The following is a 20825-nucleotide window of genomic DNA, read 5'->3' as shown; positions in this document are numbered from 1 at the left end:
GTCTGAGTGCAACAGCTTGACACACACACACACACACACACACACACACACACACACACACACACACACACACACACACGGTGTGTTTCCATTCAACTGTTGGAACAACTTTGCAAGAAAAAGACCAACAACCCCAAAGTGTGTCTGTTGTTGGTTCAGGTGAACTCTTTGCTGCTCTGGTTCGACTTGCGAGCGCTACATTTGTGTTCTTGAGTTGTGCGTGTTGGCTCACCGGTGTGTCTCACTGGGACAAAGAACGGAGCCTTTGTTATCAATGTTGTTGGTGACACTTGTGCTGTAACCACAAGGAAAGGCTTAACATAGTTTCCGGTTCATCTGTGCTTTGAAGGGATAATTAGTATAGCGGCTGTTTTTTAACCAGGGACCGGTTTCCCGGGCGGTTGGGTTCAGGATTTTCTTCATCTTGACTCGTGCTCCAGTGAACAATAGCCCGGTTTCCTGTAGAGTTCACTAAAATCGGCTGACTGGTTGGATGGCTTTTACCAAGCAGAAACGGTGAAATCAGTGCACACAAAGGGGGCGGAGCGTGAACCGGGCCGACGACGCCGCTTCGTTGGTTTTGTACGTTCACTCCAAGAAACTAATGAAGACATCGGATTGTGCACCGTTGTGTTAATACATTTGCAACATTGGATCACGAGTCACAAAAAAAGCACTTTCATTTGTTCACGTTTTGTGATCCGTGAAGTCTTCCCACAGTTCCTCTTAGCAGCTTTTGAAGTTGTCTCTTAGATATCAGGTTAGTGGCATACGTTTGTACCAGATCAGTTTTTGTTGTTTTGCCAACCTGTTGTCAGTTCTTTGTCAACAAACAATGGCGCAAAGTGAAACCACATTGCCTACTGACACACACCGCTAAGTGGTGTGTCGAGCTCAAGGGTCGTAACTCGAACAGAGACATTTTTAAATGAGGCGGAGAAACTGTTTGTGTTCAGCTTGAGCTCCCGAACGAACCCCCCTCTGACAAACAAGGCAGAAGGCAGAAAAACCAGACGTTGACATTTTGAAAGAATTAACGCACACACACAGATATGTGACGCTAGACATGTGTGCAAATCCTGCGACCTCTTTTTCTGCTTCCCTGTCAGGATTCATGTTACCAGTGTCGTTGAGCCAGTTAGCTGCAGCAGACTTTTACAGTTTGAATGTTTTCCTTGCAGGGAATAAAAACCAGAGATCAATAATAGAGATACCCTCCTCCCCCCCAGCTAACCCTGCTCTGAGTACCACTGATGGATAACAGATGGGTTCACAGAGTGAGTGAGTGTGCGTTTGTGTGTCTGTGTTTGTGGCAAAGACTTATCTTTCACATTTCTAAGGCTTTTGTACACCATCCAGTATTATTTTAGTTTTTTTCCCGGGATTCTGTTTGGTTTCAATGCATCGATTTGCGATCAAGACTCCTGCGTTGGAGTTTGAATCCTCCTGATTTATTTCCACCGCGTGGGCGGCTGTGTGTTTGAGCCCGTCCAGATTTGCCGCTCTGTCAGAATTGATCACCTGCAGGCCGCCTGCTCTCCAACATGGAGACGTACGATCTGAAAAATGGAGGCTGGAGAAGGTGTTGGGTGTCGCAGGGAGCGCGTTTCTTGGCAAACTGCTTTTCCCAATATGGCCAACTGACTCTTATGAAGTGGGAGTGAGTGTGTGTGTGTGTGTGTGTGGGGGGGGGAGAATCGAGGTTTGAATGGAGAGAGAGTAAGGGAGGAAGGAAGGAAAGGGCTGAAGTAATGAAAGAGTAATTCTAAAACATTTAAAGAAACATTTCCCCCTCAGCTACCCTTTGGATGTTGTTTCTGGAACGAGGGGAGCAAATGTTTTCCCTCGTTCGACCCCTCCCTCTTCTTCCCTTGAACTGTTCAGCAAGGGGAAAAATGTAATTTGGGATTGTTTTTTTGGGTCTTTTTTTTTTTCTGATCCCTGGCACGAAGAGTAACTCTGGACTGTATGTAGCTGTGTGTGTCTGTGTGTAGCACTCACTGCACTAACACATGGACAAAGGGCCTGTAGGCGGCTGTGATGCTGAGATTGATCCGCGTGTGTGTGTGTGTGTGTGCGTGTGTGTGTGCGTGTGTGTGTGTGTGTGTGTGTGTGTGTGTGTGTGTGGCCTGAAGGAATCTGGAGCGGCTGACATCCCAGCAGGACCTCCACATCCTTGACAGGCGGTGGTTGTGAGTGTGTTCATTGAGGTTTTGTTCCACTCACACACCAGGTATCAATTAGAAAAGGAAGAATAATTTGTTAAAGCAACATTGTCGGCACGTACCGTGACACACACTTGAGGAGGTGATGGAAAGGTGGCGGTGAAAATGAGTTTCCTAGCATGTTTAATGTTGGTCGTATTTTAACTCACATTATCGAATTACATAGCAAAAGTCTGAGCTGATGCCTCATCTCACACGTTGCACTCGTAATAAAAATCCCTTTTCACCGTTGCACCGCAAACTATAACAATACTTAAAATAACTGGAGATATTATGTTCAGTTTAATATAATATGTTGACGTCATCCTGTAAAAATAATGTATCACTAAAATGTATTTTTCATGAGCTACGCAGCAGCTTCAGCTGCATGGCAGTGATTAAAAAAAATAAATTAATAGTTTTTCCATTACCAGCATAATTGTATAAAGACTATTTTTCAATTTAAATTTAGCATATCTTTGAGACTTTTTTCTCATATCTTGTATTGTGTGTAACGTTTGCATTCTGTAGTTATCTCTCTTCAAAGTAGTTTTCATTTTCCCGTCCAAATTGGCGTCTCGTGTCGTGGGAGTGACGGGAAACAACGCGTGAATCCAGTATTGCTGTTTGTGTTTCTGTCTCATTGGCAACCGCCTCCTCTTCGCTCGGCTGCAGCTGCATCGGAGCCGAAGTTGTTGGTGATGTGAAGCAAAACGCTCCAGCTGCTGCTCCCACGACGAGCATCCAGCCGGCGTGACGCGGTGAAGCCGTACGAGAGACGCAGGAGGTTGGCGCCGACCGCCGCCATTAATCCAAAAATGCATCTTCAGAGCGGGACAGACGTCACTTCTGGTTTTGAATTTTGACTTGATGGAGAAAAGCCAAATTATTGATTGACATCCTGATTAAAACTGCGCACCAGGTGGTGGCTGAATGCGCTTGCTGCTGTAGTATTAAACCACGCCCACTCGTCACCAGCAACCACACTCGTCGACAATAAGAAATGTTCTCAATGCGCCAGTTGTAATAAATCACCAAATGTGTGGATGTGTGATTTTCCTCTGGATGCTGTTCGTGTTTGGAAGAACCAGAGCGAGTAGTTTAATCCCTTTCTGTGTGTGAAAACGTCTCCTATGATGAATAATACATCTTATTAGGCGACAGAGGCAGTAAAGTGTCTCCTTTTTGGAGGTAAAACCTCATTCAGTGTGAGTTTCCAGAAGCGTTAATGTACCGAGAATGAAGGGTATTCACTGTGTGTTTGTGTGTCTGTAGAGTCACAGTGATTGTGTGTATTCTTATGTGCACGCCTGTGGTGTTTCTGCCCATTTTCACACGTGCGCGTCTGCAGCTCCTGCAGGGTCTCTGACTCAAAGGGCAGTCACTGCGAAAGTGTTTGCACATGTCGCCTCACATGAAACTGCTCCCGACGACGTCTGTGGGTTGTCTTCAGGAACCGGGTCGGGATTTCTGGGAAGAGACGTGGCCGTTGAGTCTTTCAAATGTGTTTATTCTGTATTTTTTGGGAGCTTTTAGCACCACACACAGAGTGCCACACAGGCCCATTATATTGTAGAGAAGGCAGGACACCTCAACGGCCGATATCTCCACAACTACACAACTGATGCCGCAATAATCTATGTTTCTGAACAGAGCTACAGGTGAGAGAAAGAATGTGTATTTTAGGGCGATCCCCTTTTAAGCTACGCACACAGAGCTGTATAGAGCTCTGTGTGTGTGTGTGTGTGTGTGTGTGTGTGTGCCGCCTCTTGTGATTAATTGGAAAGCTGCATTTGCTATTGATTTTAAAATACTGTGTGCACAGGCGCTGACGGACTGCGTTTTTAATGTACTGATTTAGATGCAGGGGAAACTCGGTGAGCACAGCATGTCTCTCTCAGATTCCCACGGGACTAATACAGAATCTCTCTCACACTCACACACACACACACACACACACACATACAGTCCCTTCCCCCTCGGCCATATACAGACAGCACCCTTTCCCCTACACACATGGTTAGTTTTATCAGGGTAATGGCAGTGCGGGGGGGGGGAGACCTTTGCTTAACATGAAACCCTCTCCAGCTCTAAGGAGGTTGTGATTGGAGGAGGCAGTGATGGTTCAAAGGGTCAAAGTTCACCAGTGGTCACACACGCTGGGGGGTGGAGTCTAACAAAAACAACCGATAACCGTATCAGGCAGAGATGGGAAAGGGTTTGAAACTGGTTTTGATGGTGAAGTGTGACGTCAACGTGCATGATGACACATCTGTACACACATCCCTGTGTGCAGAAGGAGTGAAGCCAGGTTTCTGCATAATCTGAAATGAATGAACGTTTTGATTCAAACTGATTTTTTTGTTTAATCTGTGATTCACAAGAAAAACAAAAACCTCTAAACAGACTTGCTGCTACACAGTAGAAAGTATAAGTTTTAATTTCTCCCTGAAGGTTGACGAAGGGAACGCTGTGTGACTGAGTCACGGACCAACAATTAGAGCTGGAACAACAACTCAATCAATCAGCCCGTCGACAGAAACATAATCTGCAGCCACCTTGAAAATCGATTAATAGTTTTCCATTTTTCAAGCAGAAGCAGTTTTGCAGGAAAAATCCTCCAAAAGTCGCTGCCTCTCTTCGTCATACATCATCGCAAAATGAATATCTTCGGACAACTTGAGAAAATTGAGTGCGTCGACTCGGGCTCTGGGACGTCGTGATTGGCGTCTTGCGCTAGTTCTTTTGACGCGCCGTGGACCAAACCATTAATCGAGGAAATCATGAGCGGAGTGCCGAGCTCTCTCCTCTCGGTCTGTGTCTTCAGGAGAATTCAGAATTGAATAAATTAGTTTTTACTGTCGGTAAAACCTTCCTCACTTCCGCGGTGACCTCTGTGGGTTGCAGCCGTCCGTTACAGTGACTGTCCCCGTCCCCGTCCCGCGGTCTGTCCTGTGGACGCAGAGCGCATGTTGGCTCGGCGATAATGGGATTACAACCGACTGCTTCGGCACGGAAGCATCAGCGCGCATCGATTGTGGGAATCGGTGTGACTCGGCTGCCATTCATCAGTTCGGTCCTTGTGGTTGCCAGGGTGACTGACGGTCTCCATTCTCCTCCTCCAGGCGACGCCTTCCCGGCAGGCTCCAGTCCCTTCCTGGCAGGTTACCCCGGCCACGCCCCCTTGACCTCTGACCCCGCGTACAGATCGGCCAATCCCAGCGGTCTGCAGATGGCCCAGCTCTGGGCGTCGCACGCTCATGAAGGTAAATCGCCTGCGCAAACATTTTCTCTCTCTCTCGCTCTCTTTGTCTCTCTCTCTCTCTCTCTCCCTCTCTCTTCCTCTCTCTCTCCTGTCCGGCTGTCGGACTCAAAAAAAGAGCCTTGTGGTATTTTTTCACGACATTTCTCGCAGTGCACTCCTGCCCAAAGCCCAGGAGGCTCCTTCTCCTGCTCCTCATTGCTCACGCCAGTGGGCTCCTGCTCCATTTCTGTCTCCGGGCTGCCGGCGGCGCTCCTGGCTCCGTCCTATATGCGTCCCGCTTTCCTCCCGTCCTCCACCTGTCTCTTACTTTCTGCTGTCATGCGTTACTGTAATCCATCTTCCTGTCTCTTGTTCCTTTTATTTTTATTTTTTTTGCTTTATTTTTGTCCGCCGTGCACTTTGTCTCTCCCTCTCTGTCGCTCTCCCGTCCCACTTTCCTCCTGCGTGTCCCTCCTGACCGAGCCTCTGAACACAGAGACGCAGAATACCCTTGTGTGTCTAAAGCTGTGTGTCTGGGCCTCCCCGTGGACGCCTCTTGTCTCTGTGCTCTTCTTAAGACTTGTTTCAGTAAGTGATTGAATCTATGTTCCCTGCTGTCCTTCTGTGTCTCCTTATCAAATCTCGCTGGAGAAGAAGGTCAGATAGGAGGGAACGTATCCCGCAGTGCATTTTGGTAAAGGGAGAAGGACGAATTGATTCTATTTCGGGTTCATTTTTAAAACCGATCGCAGCCCGCGTGACACGGATCGTGTCCGGTGCTTCCCAAACGCAGCAAATCAGAGAGTGTGTGTGTGATTAGTTATTGAAGGTTAGGTCTCTATCTCACTGTCTTTGATTCAGGGGCGGTTCAAAGGAGGACTGCTCTGTGATTACAGGCAATTACTTTGTGACCCCTCAGCTGGTTCTTCAGCAGCTGCTCAGAGTCCAGAGTAGTTCGCCACGTAACCCGCTTTAAAAAGGGAAATTTGTGTTTTTACACTTCAGCTTCTGTGCTGATTAAACAATCCGGATATAATGTGTGAAGCAGTGAGCTCAAGAGGTGCTGATTGGGGTATCCGGTTGCCTTCACGCAGATCCAGGCTAGCTGTAGTGTCGTCTTTATGCTAAGCTAAACGGCAACTTGCTTCACTATTCCTTTGCTGGTCGATAACATGCGTCCCACGTCTGCTGTGACTTCAAACTGAGTCCAGCGTGGGAGAGGCGGACCCCGCCGCCAACGATGTCACATCCTCAACAGAGGCGTCCTTAAAGAAGGAGACGACAAAATATGGCTGTTGCAGAAAAAATGCCGACCATTAATAACACCAAAAATTTAAAGGACTTTTTTCTTTTTTTTTTTAATTCTGCTTTTGACTATAAAAAAATCTGATGAAATAAAATCATTTTCAAAAAGTCGATCGCCTGTTCATCCGCTCTGACTTTCAGGCCCATGCCCAGACACGCCCCGGCAGACTTTATACTCAGCCAGAAGACGCGGGGATGAAGGCTGGATGGACCTTTTGATGCTCGTCTTAAAGTTTAGCCTCAATTGAGGCTGAAGTTTCAGACGCTAAATAAGCTAAAAACCTCCCGCTGGCTGATGAAGCCTCAGAACCGACTTGCTCTGATAAGAGCGGAGTCTTTCACGGCCTACCAGAGTCTTAGTACCTGGTGGCTGGCTTTCACAGCAGCTAAAGTTACTAAAAGCCGGAGACGGTTCAGGGCAGCAGCTGAGAGGCCGACTCTGGATGCACCGGAGCTGCTCGGTATCAAAGCTGTTAAGAGATCAAGGTTAGCTGTTGGGGAAACTTGTCCCGCTCGCCGGCAGTCCCGTCACATCATTCTTCTTATATTTCCGTCTCCCTGTGCCTTCCCCCTTCACCGCTGACACCCCTGCCACACGCCTCCTCCCGCGTCTCCATTTCTGCCTCTTGGAACGGAGAGCAGACAGATTATACTTCTGCTGCCCCGCCGCTTCATGCTGGTAGCGGCGGCGGCGTCTTTGATATTTCTTGGAGTGGCCGGAGTGTGGGAACAGGGAATGTCTCACCCTCTCTGGGTGGCGGTCCTTTCTTTCTTTTTTTTCCCCCTTCACATGGTGACACCAGCCAGCGTCGGAGTGGCAGGCAGCTCGGTCCTTACACAGAAATCCAGAGCACTGCAGCCGGCGCGAGGCTTTGTCTATATTAAGACCTGGTCTCTGGGAGCAGCAGCTGGCTGTCGGGCAGAACATCTCGCTCAACATCCACCCCGAGCTGAAACAACAACACAAATTGTTGCGGGTGACGCGGGGTCGACTGTGACCCTGTCATTAAAAACCGGGAGTTCGGGCACGAGGTGGAACATGATTTAAAAGTCCTCAACTCTGGTGACGAGTCTGAGCCGTAGCTGAAAGTACGAATCCACACCGCTCTCTAACGGTTTCAGTCAAGACTGCCGTCCTAACCTTTCATTAGGGCGGGATTTAAATCATCGTGTCAACCATTGTTCATATTCATAATTAAGTCAATTCAGGTGGCTTTTTGCGTGCAATTAAAGATCATTTTCATTATCAATTAACCTTTCCAATTTTTTTCTGAATGAATCATTTGGGCATATATATATATATATATATATATATATATAGATAGATAGATAGATAGATATAGGGCTATAAATAAAGTATACATGAAACTAAATCCGAACATGTCTGGCATTTCTGTGGACGTTTCCAACATGGCTGACAGTCGGCTCCGCTGCTCTAGAAGCACTAATGTTCGGTTTGTTGCGTAACAGCGGGAGAGGCTTTTAAAACCGCGTGCGTCACATCTCCAGGGGGTCGTCCGGTAGCTCCTAATGGTCCTCGTAAGAATTTCAAGGAATAGAAGTTGTTGCATCGTCTCAGTATTTCTATAAACGACGTTGTCTGTGTGTTTGTGTCTTCAGGCTACCCTCCGCTGCCCAGCAGCCTGTACTCCAGCCCCTACCTGTCCCTGGGGCACCTGGACCCTCCCTCGCTCTCCCAGCACCCTCTCTACGACTCGCATAAAGGTCAGTCGCTGTCGACGGCAAATTTAGTGCACAGACTCTCTCGTATCCTGACGACGCACGAGTAGACGGTAAAGTCAAGCTTCCCCTTTTGGTGAGAAGACTTGTTGTTTGTCGTGGATCAGAGCCAGGAAAGGGCCACGTTTAAGCTGCTTTCATTCCTGTTTTGTTTTCACGCTAACATGTAGAGTTTGTCCTGGATATGACGGTTGCGGGTCAACCGCTACTCCGTTAAATATTTATCCTGCTGACCTCGGCCCGCGTGATGCTTTTTGGGCTCTTAATCTTCATCTGTTCATACCAGTTGGTGTTCATGGAGTGTGTGTCTGTCTTTTTCTAGGCTCATGTTTCTTGCGTTGTGTGTTTTTTAGAGGGCTTTTACCTGCCAGCCCCTTTGAGCCAGTTGCCTCTCCACCCTCCGTCTGCCCCTCCGGCCGCCCCCTCCAGCTCCACGCCGCCCCAGAGGACGTCCCGGGACTCGGGGGTTAGGGACCGCCCCTATCGGGTGGAGCGGGAGCGGTCCAGAGAGGAGCAGAGGCCGCACAGCGTGGTGGACCTGACGCAGGATGGGAGGAGCGAGGAGGACCGCCGGGCGAGGAGCGGCGACCGGGACCGAGAGAAAGAAAGAGACCGGGACACCGAGAGAGACCGGGAGAGCTGGCCCTTTCACCCCCACCCCCACGAGCAGAAGCCCCACCCGCAGCCCTCCGCGGTGCGGCCCAGATCCAGGCCGTCACCTCCACGCCACCCCTTCCCCTCAGGCGGGGGTGGGAGGTTTCACGGACCAGAAACAGACAGAGGGGGTCGGGAGGAAGAGGGGGGCTTGCGGCCCCACCACAACCATAACTCTAACGCGAACTCTAATAACTCAAACTCCCACTCGGACAGGCAACGGAGGAATGACTCCGTGGCCACGGCGGCCGGCAACCTCCACGTCTCCTACGCCCTTCCTCCGGCGCTTCAGCCCTCCGGCGCTGGCCCGCCTCACCCCTCCACGCCCAGGGAGTCCATGAGAGAGCAGCGGGTCAGCGCGCCGACATATGTGCCTTCTGTGGAGGTTTACGACGAGCGCGTTGGGCCCATCCAGATCGCCTCGCAGGCTCGCGACAACAAACACCGGGAGAGGGAGAGGGAGCGGGAGCGAGAGGGCGACAGAGACAGGGAGCGCGAACGGGAGAGAAACAGGGAGAGGGAGAGCTACAGGTTTCCTGAGAGGAGCCTGATGGAGCATCCTCGACTCTCACAATCCGGCGATTCAAGCAATCAAAGAGAGGAAGGTTCTGTCATCTGTTCCAACGGTTCGATCGGTAAACGAGGTCAGGACGCGTCTTACCCCTCGAGTCAATCACGGTTCAGTCCAGAAACCAGGGACGTCTCTAAACACTCGATCCGATTGGGCATCGAGCGGGCAGGGGCGGAGCCTAAGTGGAACGCCATCAGCCCGTTGGCCAACTACGCCACAAGTCACATGGCTGCGCTGGCAGCCCAACACGCACACACGCACTCCTCCCCCCACGGCCAGCCCAAACGCACACAAATGTCCCATTCCCCTCACACAGCGCACCGGCCCGCCAGCAACACACACTCCGCCCACAGCCACTCCCCCCAGACACACCCCTCCCAACACGGACACGGGCGTGCCGGGGAGGAGGGGGGTCAGAGACGCTACCTGGACCCATCGGCGCTCTACCGACCCGGGGGGTCGCTGGCCGGAGAGCGAGCGGGCGGAGCCGGGTCGGATCCCACAGAGGTGTCAGCCATGCAGAGTCTGATTAAATACAGCGGGAACTTTGCCGCGGAAGGTCCGGGGTCGGCCAGGCACGCCGCGGACGGCCGAGGGCCCTTCGGGGGTCTGGCTAACGTCGGGATGGACGCGGAAAGGGAGAGGGAGAAAGAAAGAGAGCGGGAGAGGGAGAAAGAAAGGGAGCGGGAGAGGGAGCGAGACAGGGGGGAAAGAGAGCGAGAGAGAGACAGGGAGCGGGTGTCCGGAGGTCCGGGGTCGTTGAGGATGCCTCCCCAGCTGAAGCGAGAGCAGGAGCGGCCGGACAGCGCCCGCTCGTTCGGCCGGGAGGCGGAGGGGGAGGTGCGCCACCCTCCGGTGGGCATCGCCGTGGCCGTGGCCCGGCAGAGAGACAGCGGCAGCGGCAGCAAACAGACCAGCGGACCCTCGGACACGCAGAGAGGCCTGCTGCAAACCGCTATCAAAGGTAAGCATGTCTCTCGTGTCATTGTGTAGGAAACCACCTCGTCACTGGTCTACCGCTAAAAGAACTTTCTTGCATGTGAAAGATAGCGGCGCAAAAGGAAGTGAGCCATGAATGACTTCTGCAGTTTCACACTGGAATACACTGGAAAATTTATTTTTCCAGTGTATTTCCTGCTTCTGCTGTCAACTCTCTCCCAGCAGGAGCACTGCGGGGAGCAGAGATCCCCTTAGTTAAATGAACCAGGAGCAAATGATTCCTCACTTTGCTCCCCATGAATAATGGAGGATTCATTTTCTTTTGGATCAGAGTCATGTTTCCTCAGCCCCCTTGTTTGACTTTGAGCTCTTCATCCACGATTGGAATCGTAGAAAAACGACCCCCTCGCCCTCCTCAAATCACTAATTATGTCATGGGTTGCATTTAGTGTGAAAGGCTCCCTTTTTGGCGAGTCTTTGGACTCTCTGTGGTGCATAGCAATGCCTGCCGTACAGCGCGCTCTATTATTGTACGCCAAGGTCATTCAGCGACAGTGCTCCCTCTCCATCTCGCTGTCTTTCTCCTGGTTTCTGTTTCTCTCTCGGCTCCATGTTCTCTCCGTCTCTTGCTCTTTTCAGTGCGTTTGAATGCCTCTCTCCTTCCCCGCCCTTCCTTCCTCTCTGAGAAGGCCTTTTGTGGCGGCGCTCCCTCCCCGTCCCACCTCGGGCCCCCTGCTCTTTCTCCACTCTTTTCTTCAGCGCTCTCCTCTCCCACCACCCTCTCTGCATTAAACATGTCATTACAGAGAGCTGCTAAAAGCTACAAACAAGCCTTGAATTACAATAAGACCATGGGTGCGTTGCTAAGCAATGGAGCACTCTTGTGTGTGTGCGTGTGTGTGTGTGTGTGTGTGTGTGTGTGTGTGTGTGTGTGTGTGCGACAGCGTGCGCAAGTGTATATGAGGAGCCGCGTATGCCTGTTGTGGGCGTTTATTCGTTTTCTTGCCTGAGCAGAGCGATTGGTCTAAGAGCGTCACTCCCTCAGTCTGAGAAGAGCTCTAAATAAACAGGACGATTCACACAGAAACCACAATTAGATGGAGGGATGGATGGAGGGAAGCGTGGGGGGGGCGGGAGGAGGAGGAGGAGAAGAAGAAAGGGGGAACGGCTAATGATAAGAAATGGAGAGATGGATTTAGATCAATAGGTTGATAGACGGGAAGAGAGAGAGAGAGAGAGAGAGAGAGAGAGAGAGAGGGAGTAAATAAGTGAACAGAGTGAGAAATAGAGGGGGAGAGGGGGAGAGAGAAGGAGAGAGAGGGAGAGAGATGGAGAGAGACAGAGACAGAGAGAGAGTAAATAAGTGAACAGAGTGAGAAATAGAGGGAGAGAGAGAGGGAGAGAGAGAGAGACAGAGAGAGGGAGAGAGAGGGAGAGAGAGAGAGAGAGGGGTGTGCAGCGCTAATCGCTGGCTTACTGATGCAGAGAGGATAGCATGTGGGACAGGCTCCCCGTAACCTTGGTAACAGTCTTGAAACCTTTCCCGCGGAGCATGTCAGGGATTGTTAAAGTCCCTTGTCCCTTTACGGGCCACACACACACACACTCACACTCACACACACACTCACACACTCACACACACACTCAGAGCAGAACTGACGGGTTCAGCTCACTCGTATAAAAGCCTCTCTGCTGCTCGGGGGACCGTCCGTCAGCGTGGACGAGATGGAGGAGGTTAACGGCAGAGAGCGCGAGGAGGAGACCCTCATGTTTATTCTGGACTGCTTGGTTGAGTGCGGCTGCTCTCCATTTTTCTTTTCTTTTTTTTACTCTCCATCTCTGTCTTTTTGCCGTCAGCCTTCATAGGCAGCGCAGTGTGTTTAGGGCTGCGAGTGTAGTGACACAGTACTGGTATGTTGACTCCTGTGGCACCAGACTATTAACTGATGAGGGCTGACACTCGGGAGTGAGAGCTGTCACTCAGGGTGTGTGTCTTTGTGCAGTGTGTGTGCACACACTGGCCCAACATTGTATTTTTAGCTTCCACTCTCTTGTTTTGACACGCTGTGTCGTGTCACCATTATGCAGCCAGCACACCTTGTCTCCCCCGCTCCTGTGCTGTCACCCTCTCGCTCCTCTTTCCCCCCTCGCCACATTATTGCCTCCTCTTGCCTCGGCCCTCCTGTCCATCTCCTTTCACGGTCTGCATTCGTCTCTTTGATGCACATTACATGTGGGATCAGGGTTTAAGCGCTCAAGGAGCCTCAGCGATGCAGCCGCTAAACATCTTTATCTCTGCCCCGAACCCATTACAGATGAGGAGCGAGGAGAGGAGCGCGGCCGTCACCACGATGACAGACTGCTGGCCAGCCGGCTGGAGCGCGAGCAGGAGAAAGTGCTCAGGTAAAAAGACGTCGACCGTGGCCCCAAAAAAACAAACAATGCACTCTTAGTTTTCAATCGCACGCCTTTTTTGTTCATTAAAATCTAAATGTTCACACAAAGTGTCTTGTTTTCCGCCCAGAGAGTCCAAGGAGCTGTCGGAGTTCACTCAGATGCATCCTGGCCCGATGTCCAGCGGCCTGACGCCCAGTATGATGACCCCCAGCCTCATGACCCCCAACCTCATGGTCACCGGAGGGGCTGGCCTGGCAGGGGCGGGACGATGGCCCCCCGACCCCTCAGCGATGACCTCTCACCCCTGGATGCCCCGACCTGGAGCCCCCCCAGTCTGGCTGTCCAGCTCCCCGTACAGTACGTGGACCGACATGTGACTCGAGACACTCGCCGACTGCGACGAGCTCGTGTTTCGTTGTTCCCGAAATCCCCCCTGTCGTTCCTTGTGACACCGTTTGTGTCGAGGCTGAGGTCAGGCACGGTTTGTGATTTCAGTTTAAAAAAAAGAAGACGATTTCAAAGAAGGAATCGGCACTGATTCTTTATAAACAATTAATCTCCAAGTCATTCTCAAGCTAAATGACGAACATTTTGATTCTTGCTGCTTTTTAGTTGTCTCATAATCTGAATATCCGTCTTGGCTTTTGGGGTGTGAGCGGACCCTTTTATGTTTCCACTCGGGTCGACTGAGCGATGTGGACGAGCCGCACAAAGCGGTCGTACCCGCAGCTCCTGCCCTTTTCAGAGAGCATTCATGTCTGGCTCTCTTGTCAACAGCGTTATCTAACTTGGTGCTTAAGACTGAAGAGTCTAAACCAGTTCAACACCAGAGCGTGGCATGCTTATAAAAATTCTACATGCGCCTGTGTAGCCTCTCGTGATTGGCGTAGCAGGAGAGGGCGGCTCCGTCTGTCTCTCGGTCGGGCCGGAGGCTCTTCCAGCAGCGGCCTGCAGGGGTCAAGGCCCACGGACATTCTTGATCTTTGCAGGACATTCCTGCTTCTCCAACGCTCCAGAAATAACAGTGTTGAAACCCACACACACACACACATACACACAAACTCTCACACTTGCATACTTGTGTGCGTTTAAACGCAACTATACGCACTTTATCTGAAAATACGGGAACACAAACATAAATGTGGAGTTCCCCAAAGGTTTCTGTCTAGACACGGCAACAAAAAAACACTCAAAAGGCCACTAAATGTGTTGTGTACTCACTGATGTAAGTGTCTATGGCTTCAACGTGGGTAAATACTGATGAGTAATGATGCTGAGCTGAAGTTAGTCTTAGCTGAGCTGTGAAAATGTCCCCACCTATTCTCAGTTTCCAACATATTTCTACTTTTTCCTCCCATTCAGGCCTAGGTCCTTCCTCACTCCACCAAAGCCTCCCCCCAAGATACCCCCCCTCTCTGCAAGGCTCCATACCCCCCCACTACCAGTTTGCCAGGGACCCACAGTCTGGACAGCTAATAGTCATCCCCACTGAACACCTGCAACACTACGGTATGAACGCCCTTCTCTCTGTACATGCGGGTGTATATTTTATTGATTATCAAATGACTATTTATTGCATTTTTTGCAAGAAGACATGATTGCCATGTTCATTTTGAAACAGATGTTCGTGCAGGTAATTCCTGAAAACAAATGAGCTCTCCAACGAGATTGACAGCCTCCATATGTTATCGTGGACGGTGTCACAGTAGTTTTTGCTTTCTGCTGCTTTTACAGCACAAACGAGAGAGACCGTCTTGACGTGCTCGAAACATGATTATCCTCTTCTGCAAAGAGAAAACAAACTTAATAGGAAGTCTAAACGGAGACCAGGGACACTTGTGCAAGGAGTCTCTATGTGAATGGATCTGTTCATCCAATAGCTTCGTTAAAGATATTGGATGCATTGTTGAAATAGTTGGCTAAAGGTAATGGTCCAACACCGGCTACAATTCTTCATCTTCAATGTGACGCCACTGACACAGCTTACCTCCCCATGCCCTGCTCCATCGCCCCGCAGGAGGTGATGTACTGGAGCGTGGAGCCCCGGTGTGGTCGGGGGTGTACGGTACAGGCAGCTCGCTGCAGCATGCAGCCCAGCTCCAGCTCCTCTCCCAGCAGCAGATGCTCCGGCAACAGGAGCTGCTCATGATCCAGCAGCACACGGCGCAGGTCCTGGAGCTGCAGAGGAACGCACAGCTCGTGGTGAGTGGACTTCACGCTGCGCACGCATCAATAACTGCACATCATTCAAACCCCATGTTCAAAACCATCTACATACCTGTGCGTGTATATGGGACATATCCAGCTACGTACCCAGACGCGGACATAAAACACTGCGGCCCTGTAGCCGCAGGAGACTTTTATGGGCATCACAAACACACGTCACATCAACAATAAACACAAAAACATCCTGGAGACGAATGGAGGGCTAGAAGTGAGACAAATGATATTGCACACTCTCATAAACCCATTCTACGACCTGGTGAAGAGTTACAGCAATACTATAATAAATAAAGTACAGGGCGGATATTCTGTCTTCTGCTTGTCGTCGACTAATCCCATGCGATACTCTGACTTCCCTACATTCCCTGTCAGTGTCCCTCAAACCCACTGCTTCATACTGAACACTTCAATCTTTAAAAACTAGGTCACGAGTATGTTTTTCATTGGGAAAGAAGGAAGCTGATGCACACCTGCCACACATTTTATAGTCATCGTAAAGTTGTGTAACGCATTCGATAAACGGATCACACGGCACATCCTGCAGCTGCAGGAGAAGACAGGCCAGGAAGTCTAAACAATGCAACCGCTCGCTCATGTTTATGCCCCGAAGCAAACGTGTGACACGTCCTCCCCCCCTGTGTTTCAGGAGCGCTTAAAGGCCAGCGAGCACCGGCCGGAGATGGAAGACAAGGCGGACAAGCGGAGCGCCGACCCCAAACCTCGGCCCTCCTCCATATCGTCCCCGTCTCCCTCGCCCATCTCGCACCCCCGCAAGCCCCCGCTTCTCTGTCGCTCGCCGACTCCGTCTACCTCCTCCCTCGCCCCTCTGCCGCCGCTGCCCTCGCCAGTCACCTCCCTCAAGTCGGAGGAAGGCGGGCTGAGGGCGTTGTCCCACCCGCCGACGCCCCTGCCTCACCCGCCGTCGCCCCGCTCGGCCTCGCCACCCCCGTCCTCGCCGCGGCGGCCGAAACTGGAGGTGGGGCGGCGGGAGCAGAGAGAGGGACAGAAGGCGGCCTCTGCTCCTTTTCAAGGCATCTACTCCGGTGAGTCTGGAGGAATCTAACGACTGAACATTGAGCCACGGGCCGCTCGGCCGCAAGCGAGATAGACTTGTTGTCGTTACAGGTTGTTTCTCAGCTCGATTATTGCCCTCTGCAGGGAAGTGTCTCGTTGGCTCGTTGGGCTTCAGACCGCTTGTATTCTGCAGGAATGAGATGGACCGTGCGTCTGATAGTTTAAACTATGGAGGAATGTTTCATCTATTTATGACTCCTAACTTTTATTTCTGCTTTCACATTCATGACAGATCACCCTCACGGTTACCCGTACCAGTCCATCACTGCCCCATTTGGCTCACCTTTCCCCCCCTATCACATCCCAGCTCCCATGGCGGCAAACACAGAAGTTGTCCCGCCCCACCGCTCCCGCTCGCCCGCCTCCGCCGCCCTCTTGCCCTCAGCCCACCTCTCAAGGCTGCTGGACGCAGACGTCAAGCCGCAGAAACTCGAGTCGTCCAAAACGGGCTCTTTCCTCAAGCAGGAACCCGATGTGGAGCGGCCTCACGACATGACGCCAGAACACCGGGGTCCTCTTCGCCGCATCTGCAGCCCCGCGCTAGCTCGCCTGGACCCGGAGGACGACGGGGAAGCCCCGAAGCCCCAGTCTCAACCGCTACCTCTGCTTGTCCCCAGCCCTCCACGGCTCCTCAGTGAGAGACCGGAGGAAGTCGGGCCGGAGGAGAAGGAAGGAGGGCCGATCAAAATGGAGGCGTTGACTTATTCCTGCCAGGCAGCTTATCCCCCGCCTCCTCCACTCTTGGAAGCAGAGATCATCCGAGATCCAGAACAATATCCGCCGCGCGTCGCCGCAAATTTGGACAGCCGGGGCTCGCCTCAGATGTGTCCGACGCTGGAACAATTCACCAGCGCCGCCTGTGAGCGTGAGCAGCCAGACGCAATCCACTCGCACACTCCCAGTCCAACAGAACGCGTCAAAGAAACTCCCGCTTACCCTCCTCCAGCCTCCAACTCGCCGCTCCCTCTGGTCATCGGACCCGAGGACCCCATGGCTGGGATGTTTGCTCTGCTGGCGGCCAGTGAAATGGCCCAGGCCCGCCCCAACACCCTCCCCACCCTGACACTCTTACCGCGGCTCGGCATCTCTTCCATCGGTTCGGACTGCAGCAGCACGGGGGCTCTGGAGATGGTGGCGCTGGAGGGGATGGCCCTGCTTAGCCAAATGGCCCAGCGAGAGATGGAGCACATTCGCCTGGAGCAAGGTGAGTGCGGAGGAGGGCGAGAAGGAAATATAGGAGAGGAGTTGATATTATACATTAGAATAAACATCAACAAAACTTTGTTATGTTTTTTGTTTTGTTTTATATCCTCTGTCGCATTCAGATATGACATTGGAAGGTCTGGACTATCTCCTGAAGGCAAGCAGACAGATTTTGTTGGAGGCCATCGAGAAGCAGTCCCACATTGATCTGCCCAGAACGCTGGACCCCAACAAGAAGTACAGCTGGAGGCAGAGGAAGGAAGAGCCGGTAACCTGGAGACACACACACGGGTCACCCTGAGGTGGTAAACAGTCTTTGAAAAATCATGACACCTTTTTTTTGTTTCCCCTCTTTTCTCTGCAGCTGTTCGGTAAAATGTCTCTGGACGTGCTGGACGCGGTGGAAGTGGAATACCGCGTCCACCTGGCCGAGCTGCAGAGGACGTACAAGGAGAAGCAGAGAGATCTGAGCAAGCTGCAGCGGCGCAGAGACAAGCGGTGAGCTCACACGCTTCCTGCAATCACCACAATGATCACACTCGCCGCTGTGGCTGCACGCACAAAAACGTGTTCCCACGACTCCGCGCCCAGACAAAACGCACGCCTATAACTATTTTTATGTACATGTCAGTGAGCGGCAGGAGGATGAGAGGTGGAATCTGACCAGGCGGGGCAGAGGGCGGCCCAGGAAGAGGAAACACTTGGCTACACCTCCCAAACTGGACAGCAGGCCTGGAAAGTGAGTGAAATCTCCACCTTAATCCAGCTGTCTATTTTTCTTTTTTTTTCTTTTGTGTTTTGGTTTTCCTTGTTTAGTTTTTGGTTGTGCAAAAACAGTGCAAATATCCCAATGTGGCAGGGTGGGTCGGGCGGTGCAATACTCTGAGGACTCTGAAGCTGGCGACGGACAGAAGAAGAAGTTCAGAGTGTCTCTAGAAGATGAGGAGATGGAGGCAGGAAGTGGGGTAGTAAAGACTAACAAGAAGAAGAAGAAGAAGAGCTGGAATGATCAGGAGCCATCCACCAGTCACGGTCTGGAGGTAGGCGTCTTGCAGGTGCACGTTTTAGGCTTTAAGGCTCTCAGTGTGACGCCGGTGTACCGAGTGCTTAACAAAGCGGTCCTTGTGGTGTTGTCAGTTGTTGAAGGTGAAGCGCGCCCACGTGTGTGAGCAGGAGCAGCTGGCGTCGGACCTCGACAGAGCGCTCTCGCTCTCGCAGCTCGGCTCGCTCGGCGCACCTCGAAAGCTCTCCAACCCCAAGTCGGACAAGCCGAAGGGCAAGTCTGCGGAGGGTCGGATGAAGGAGCGCGGCATCCACCCGTCCGTCAAAGCAGAGAATCGCAAGATGGACGCCAAGGCCTCCGCTTCGGAGACCGTCCGGAGGGCGAAAGGTCAGAAGAGCGCCGCTTTGTTCTCGCCAATGAGATCAGAGCTCAGCAGCTGCTCCAACAGTGAGTACCTGAACCCAGCGGCTTCGTACGAGTCAAGCCGCTAGAGAGGAACCGGTTGGTCCAAGTGATGTTTCACCATCAAAACACAGTTTCACGTCGGTTCGATCACGCCACACTCGTCCGTTTAAAACCGATTTATTGGTTCGTTCCACGGTAAAAGTATTCTACCGTACACATCTTGTCGTATGGAGAATATTCCTTGAGTGACCTGGTTTTAAAGGTAGAATATCAGGTCATCTAGTGGGTCTGACCGTAGCCGAGTCCAGGATTTAGAATATTCTGATACAGATCCAGGTTTAGATTGACGATTGCAGAGTCCCGATGGTGCTGGGAAGTGGCCTTGGTGTCTGACTCTTTCACGTCATGAATCATTAACCGTCCTCTCTCTGCACCAGACTCAGACTCAGAGGAGCACAGTTCTGCTCGAGGGGGCTGGCCCCCTCTCTCAGGGACGCCGCGCTCTCACGGCAACCCGGCCAGGAAGAGGCGATCGCCGGCGTCGCCGACCTCCCCGACCTCCCCGCCGTCCGGCCAGAAGGCTCAGAAGAAGAAACACAAGCACTTATCGCTGCTGCTGGAGGAAGCGGGCCTCAGCTCCTCTGACGACTCCTTCGACCAAGGTTACTGACCAAATCTTACAGCTCGCCGTAGAGTCCCACAGAAATGTGTCTTTGAGCCTCGTCACAGCTTGTGTCTTTGTTTGCGTTTCACTGCGACAGCTGTTGTCAGACTGTGCTTCAGCTCGACGATCCCTACCTCTCTTTGCTGCTGGCTTCTCTATGAAGTTGCCTTTTTAACAAACAAAAATCTATTTCTATGGTGTTTTTTTTTTTTTTTTTTTGTATTGCCTGGATTGCGAACCGTTTTTTGTAGCATTTGTACATTGAAAAATTGTGTGAATTGTGAGATTCTTTCATAAAGTTGTATTGCAGTTTGGTACCTATAAGCTTTATTAAAGGTGTTGATTTGATTGGCACAGAAAGCAAAGCGCTGTGGTCCTTGTGTCTGCTTCATCTGTCTGTCCGTCTGTCAGTCTGTCCAGCTGCACCGCACACATCCTTTAGACTGCTCTGTTCCTCAAATATCCCGTTTGACCTTCTGGCAAAGGTTGGAAAAACACTGTTCTCTATGCTTTACATTTGGGGAATCATCTAACATGTATGTATATATATGATTATATATATATATATCATGCGTAGAAGATCAGTTCAGAGCACACAAAGCCGATTCTGATAGGACGGATAAGACGTTTGTTTCCTGGTCAGTTTAAACGGTTGTAAAGCAAAGAAATAGTTGGATCTTTGGAAATTTACTCATCGTGTACAGCTGATGTGGTCTAGTGTTGTGGGGGAAATAAATGCATCACGACTCACTCCAAACGTCTTGACGGCACCAATCCTATTAATATGCTGGGGATATTTGGACAATAGAGCCCCTCTGTGTCTACTAAACCTTCAAATAACCCTTTTTACGTTACTCTCTCAGACATCTTGCTTTGTCCTCTCACCTTTCCCTCCCTCCTTGTCCTCCCTCCCATGATGCGTTGAGTGTCTCTCAGCCTGTTCCATGTGCTTGTGCTGCCGCCGCTGCTGCGTTACAGAAGCTTGGCAAGGACTAGCGCAGCCTTGAGCCGCGCTACCGCTCTGCAGCTAGTGGCTCGAGCCTTGCTTAAGCTTGACTGTGCTAAAGGCCCCGCCCCGCCCCGCCTGAGGCCACACCCCTGTCACCTGCTCTGTAAGTAGGAAGTGCCCCTTCCTCTATTCTTTATTAACTGCTAACATGGACCGTGCTGAAATTAAACCACACACACACACAGAATAT

At 51.4% G+C, this 20825-nt stretch overlaps 1 protein-coding gene across 4 annotated transcripts in view; it reads left to right on the top strand.

Moving 5' to 3' along the window:
* Positions 1-20825, top strand: part of tnrc18 (trinucleotide repeat containing 18) — a 42578-nt gene that overhangs the window by 7728 nt on the left and 14025 nt on the right. For 3 of the 4 annotated variants that reach the window (XM_068579596.1, XM_068579598.1, XM_068579597.1), the window contains exons 3-17: positions 5330-5470; positions 8374-8478; positions 8847-10682; positions 12973-13060; positions 13182-13411; positions 14417-14563; positions 15072-15256; positions 15924-16320; positions 16584-17555; positions 17677-17822; positions 17919-18052; positions 18186-18293; positions 18414-18594; positions 18692-19004; positions 19400-19624. In XM_068579596.1, coding sequence (XP_068435697.1) covers positions 5330-5470; positions 8374-8478; positions 8847-10682; positions 12973-13060; positions 13182-13411; positions 14417-14563; positions 15072-15256; positions 15924-16320; positions 16584-17555; positions 17677-17822; positions 17919-18052; positions 18186-18293; positions 18414-18594; positions 18692-19004; positions 19400-19624 — 5208 coding nt within the window. The remainder of the gene's footprint in view (positions 1-5329; positions 5471-8373; positions 8479-8846; positions 10683-12972; positions 13061-13181; positions 13412-14416; positions 14564-15071; positions 15257-15923; positions 16321-16583; positions 17556-17676; positions 17823-17918; positions 18053-18185; positions 18294-18413; positions 18595-18691; positions 19005-19399; positions 19625-20825) is intronic. The other variant, XM_068579600.1, reaches the window with a different exon arrangement.

This window comes from Clinocottus analis, unplaced genomic scaffold, assembly GCF_023055335.1.
Source record: "Clinocottus analis isolate CAN_PGR_092001 unplaced genomic scaffold, fCliAna1.0.p SCAF_16, whole genome shotgun sequence".
NCBI classification, from domain to species: Eukaryota; Metazoa; Chordata; class Actinopteri; order Perciformes; family Cottidae; genus Clinocottus; species Clinocottus analis.
Note: the sequence above shows the minus strand (reverse complement) of the source record. Positions and strands in the feature narration are given on the sequence as shown.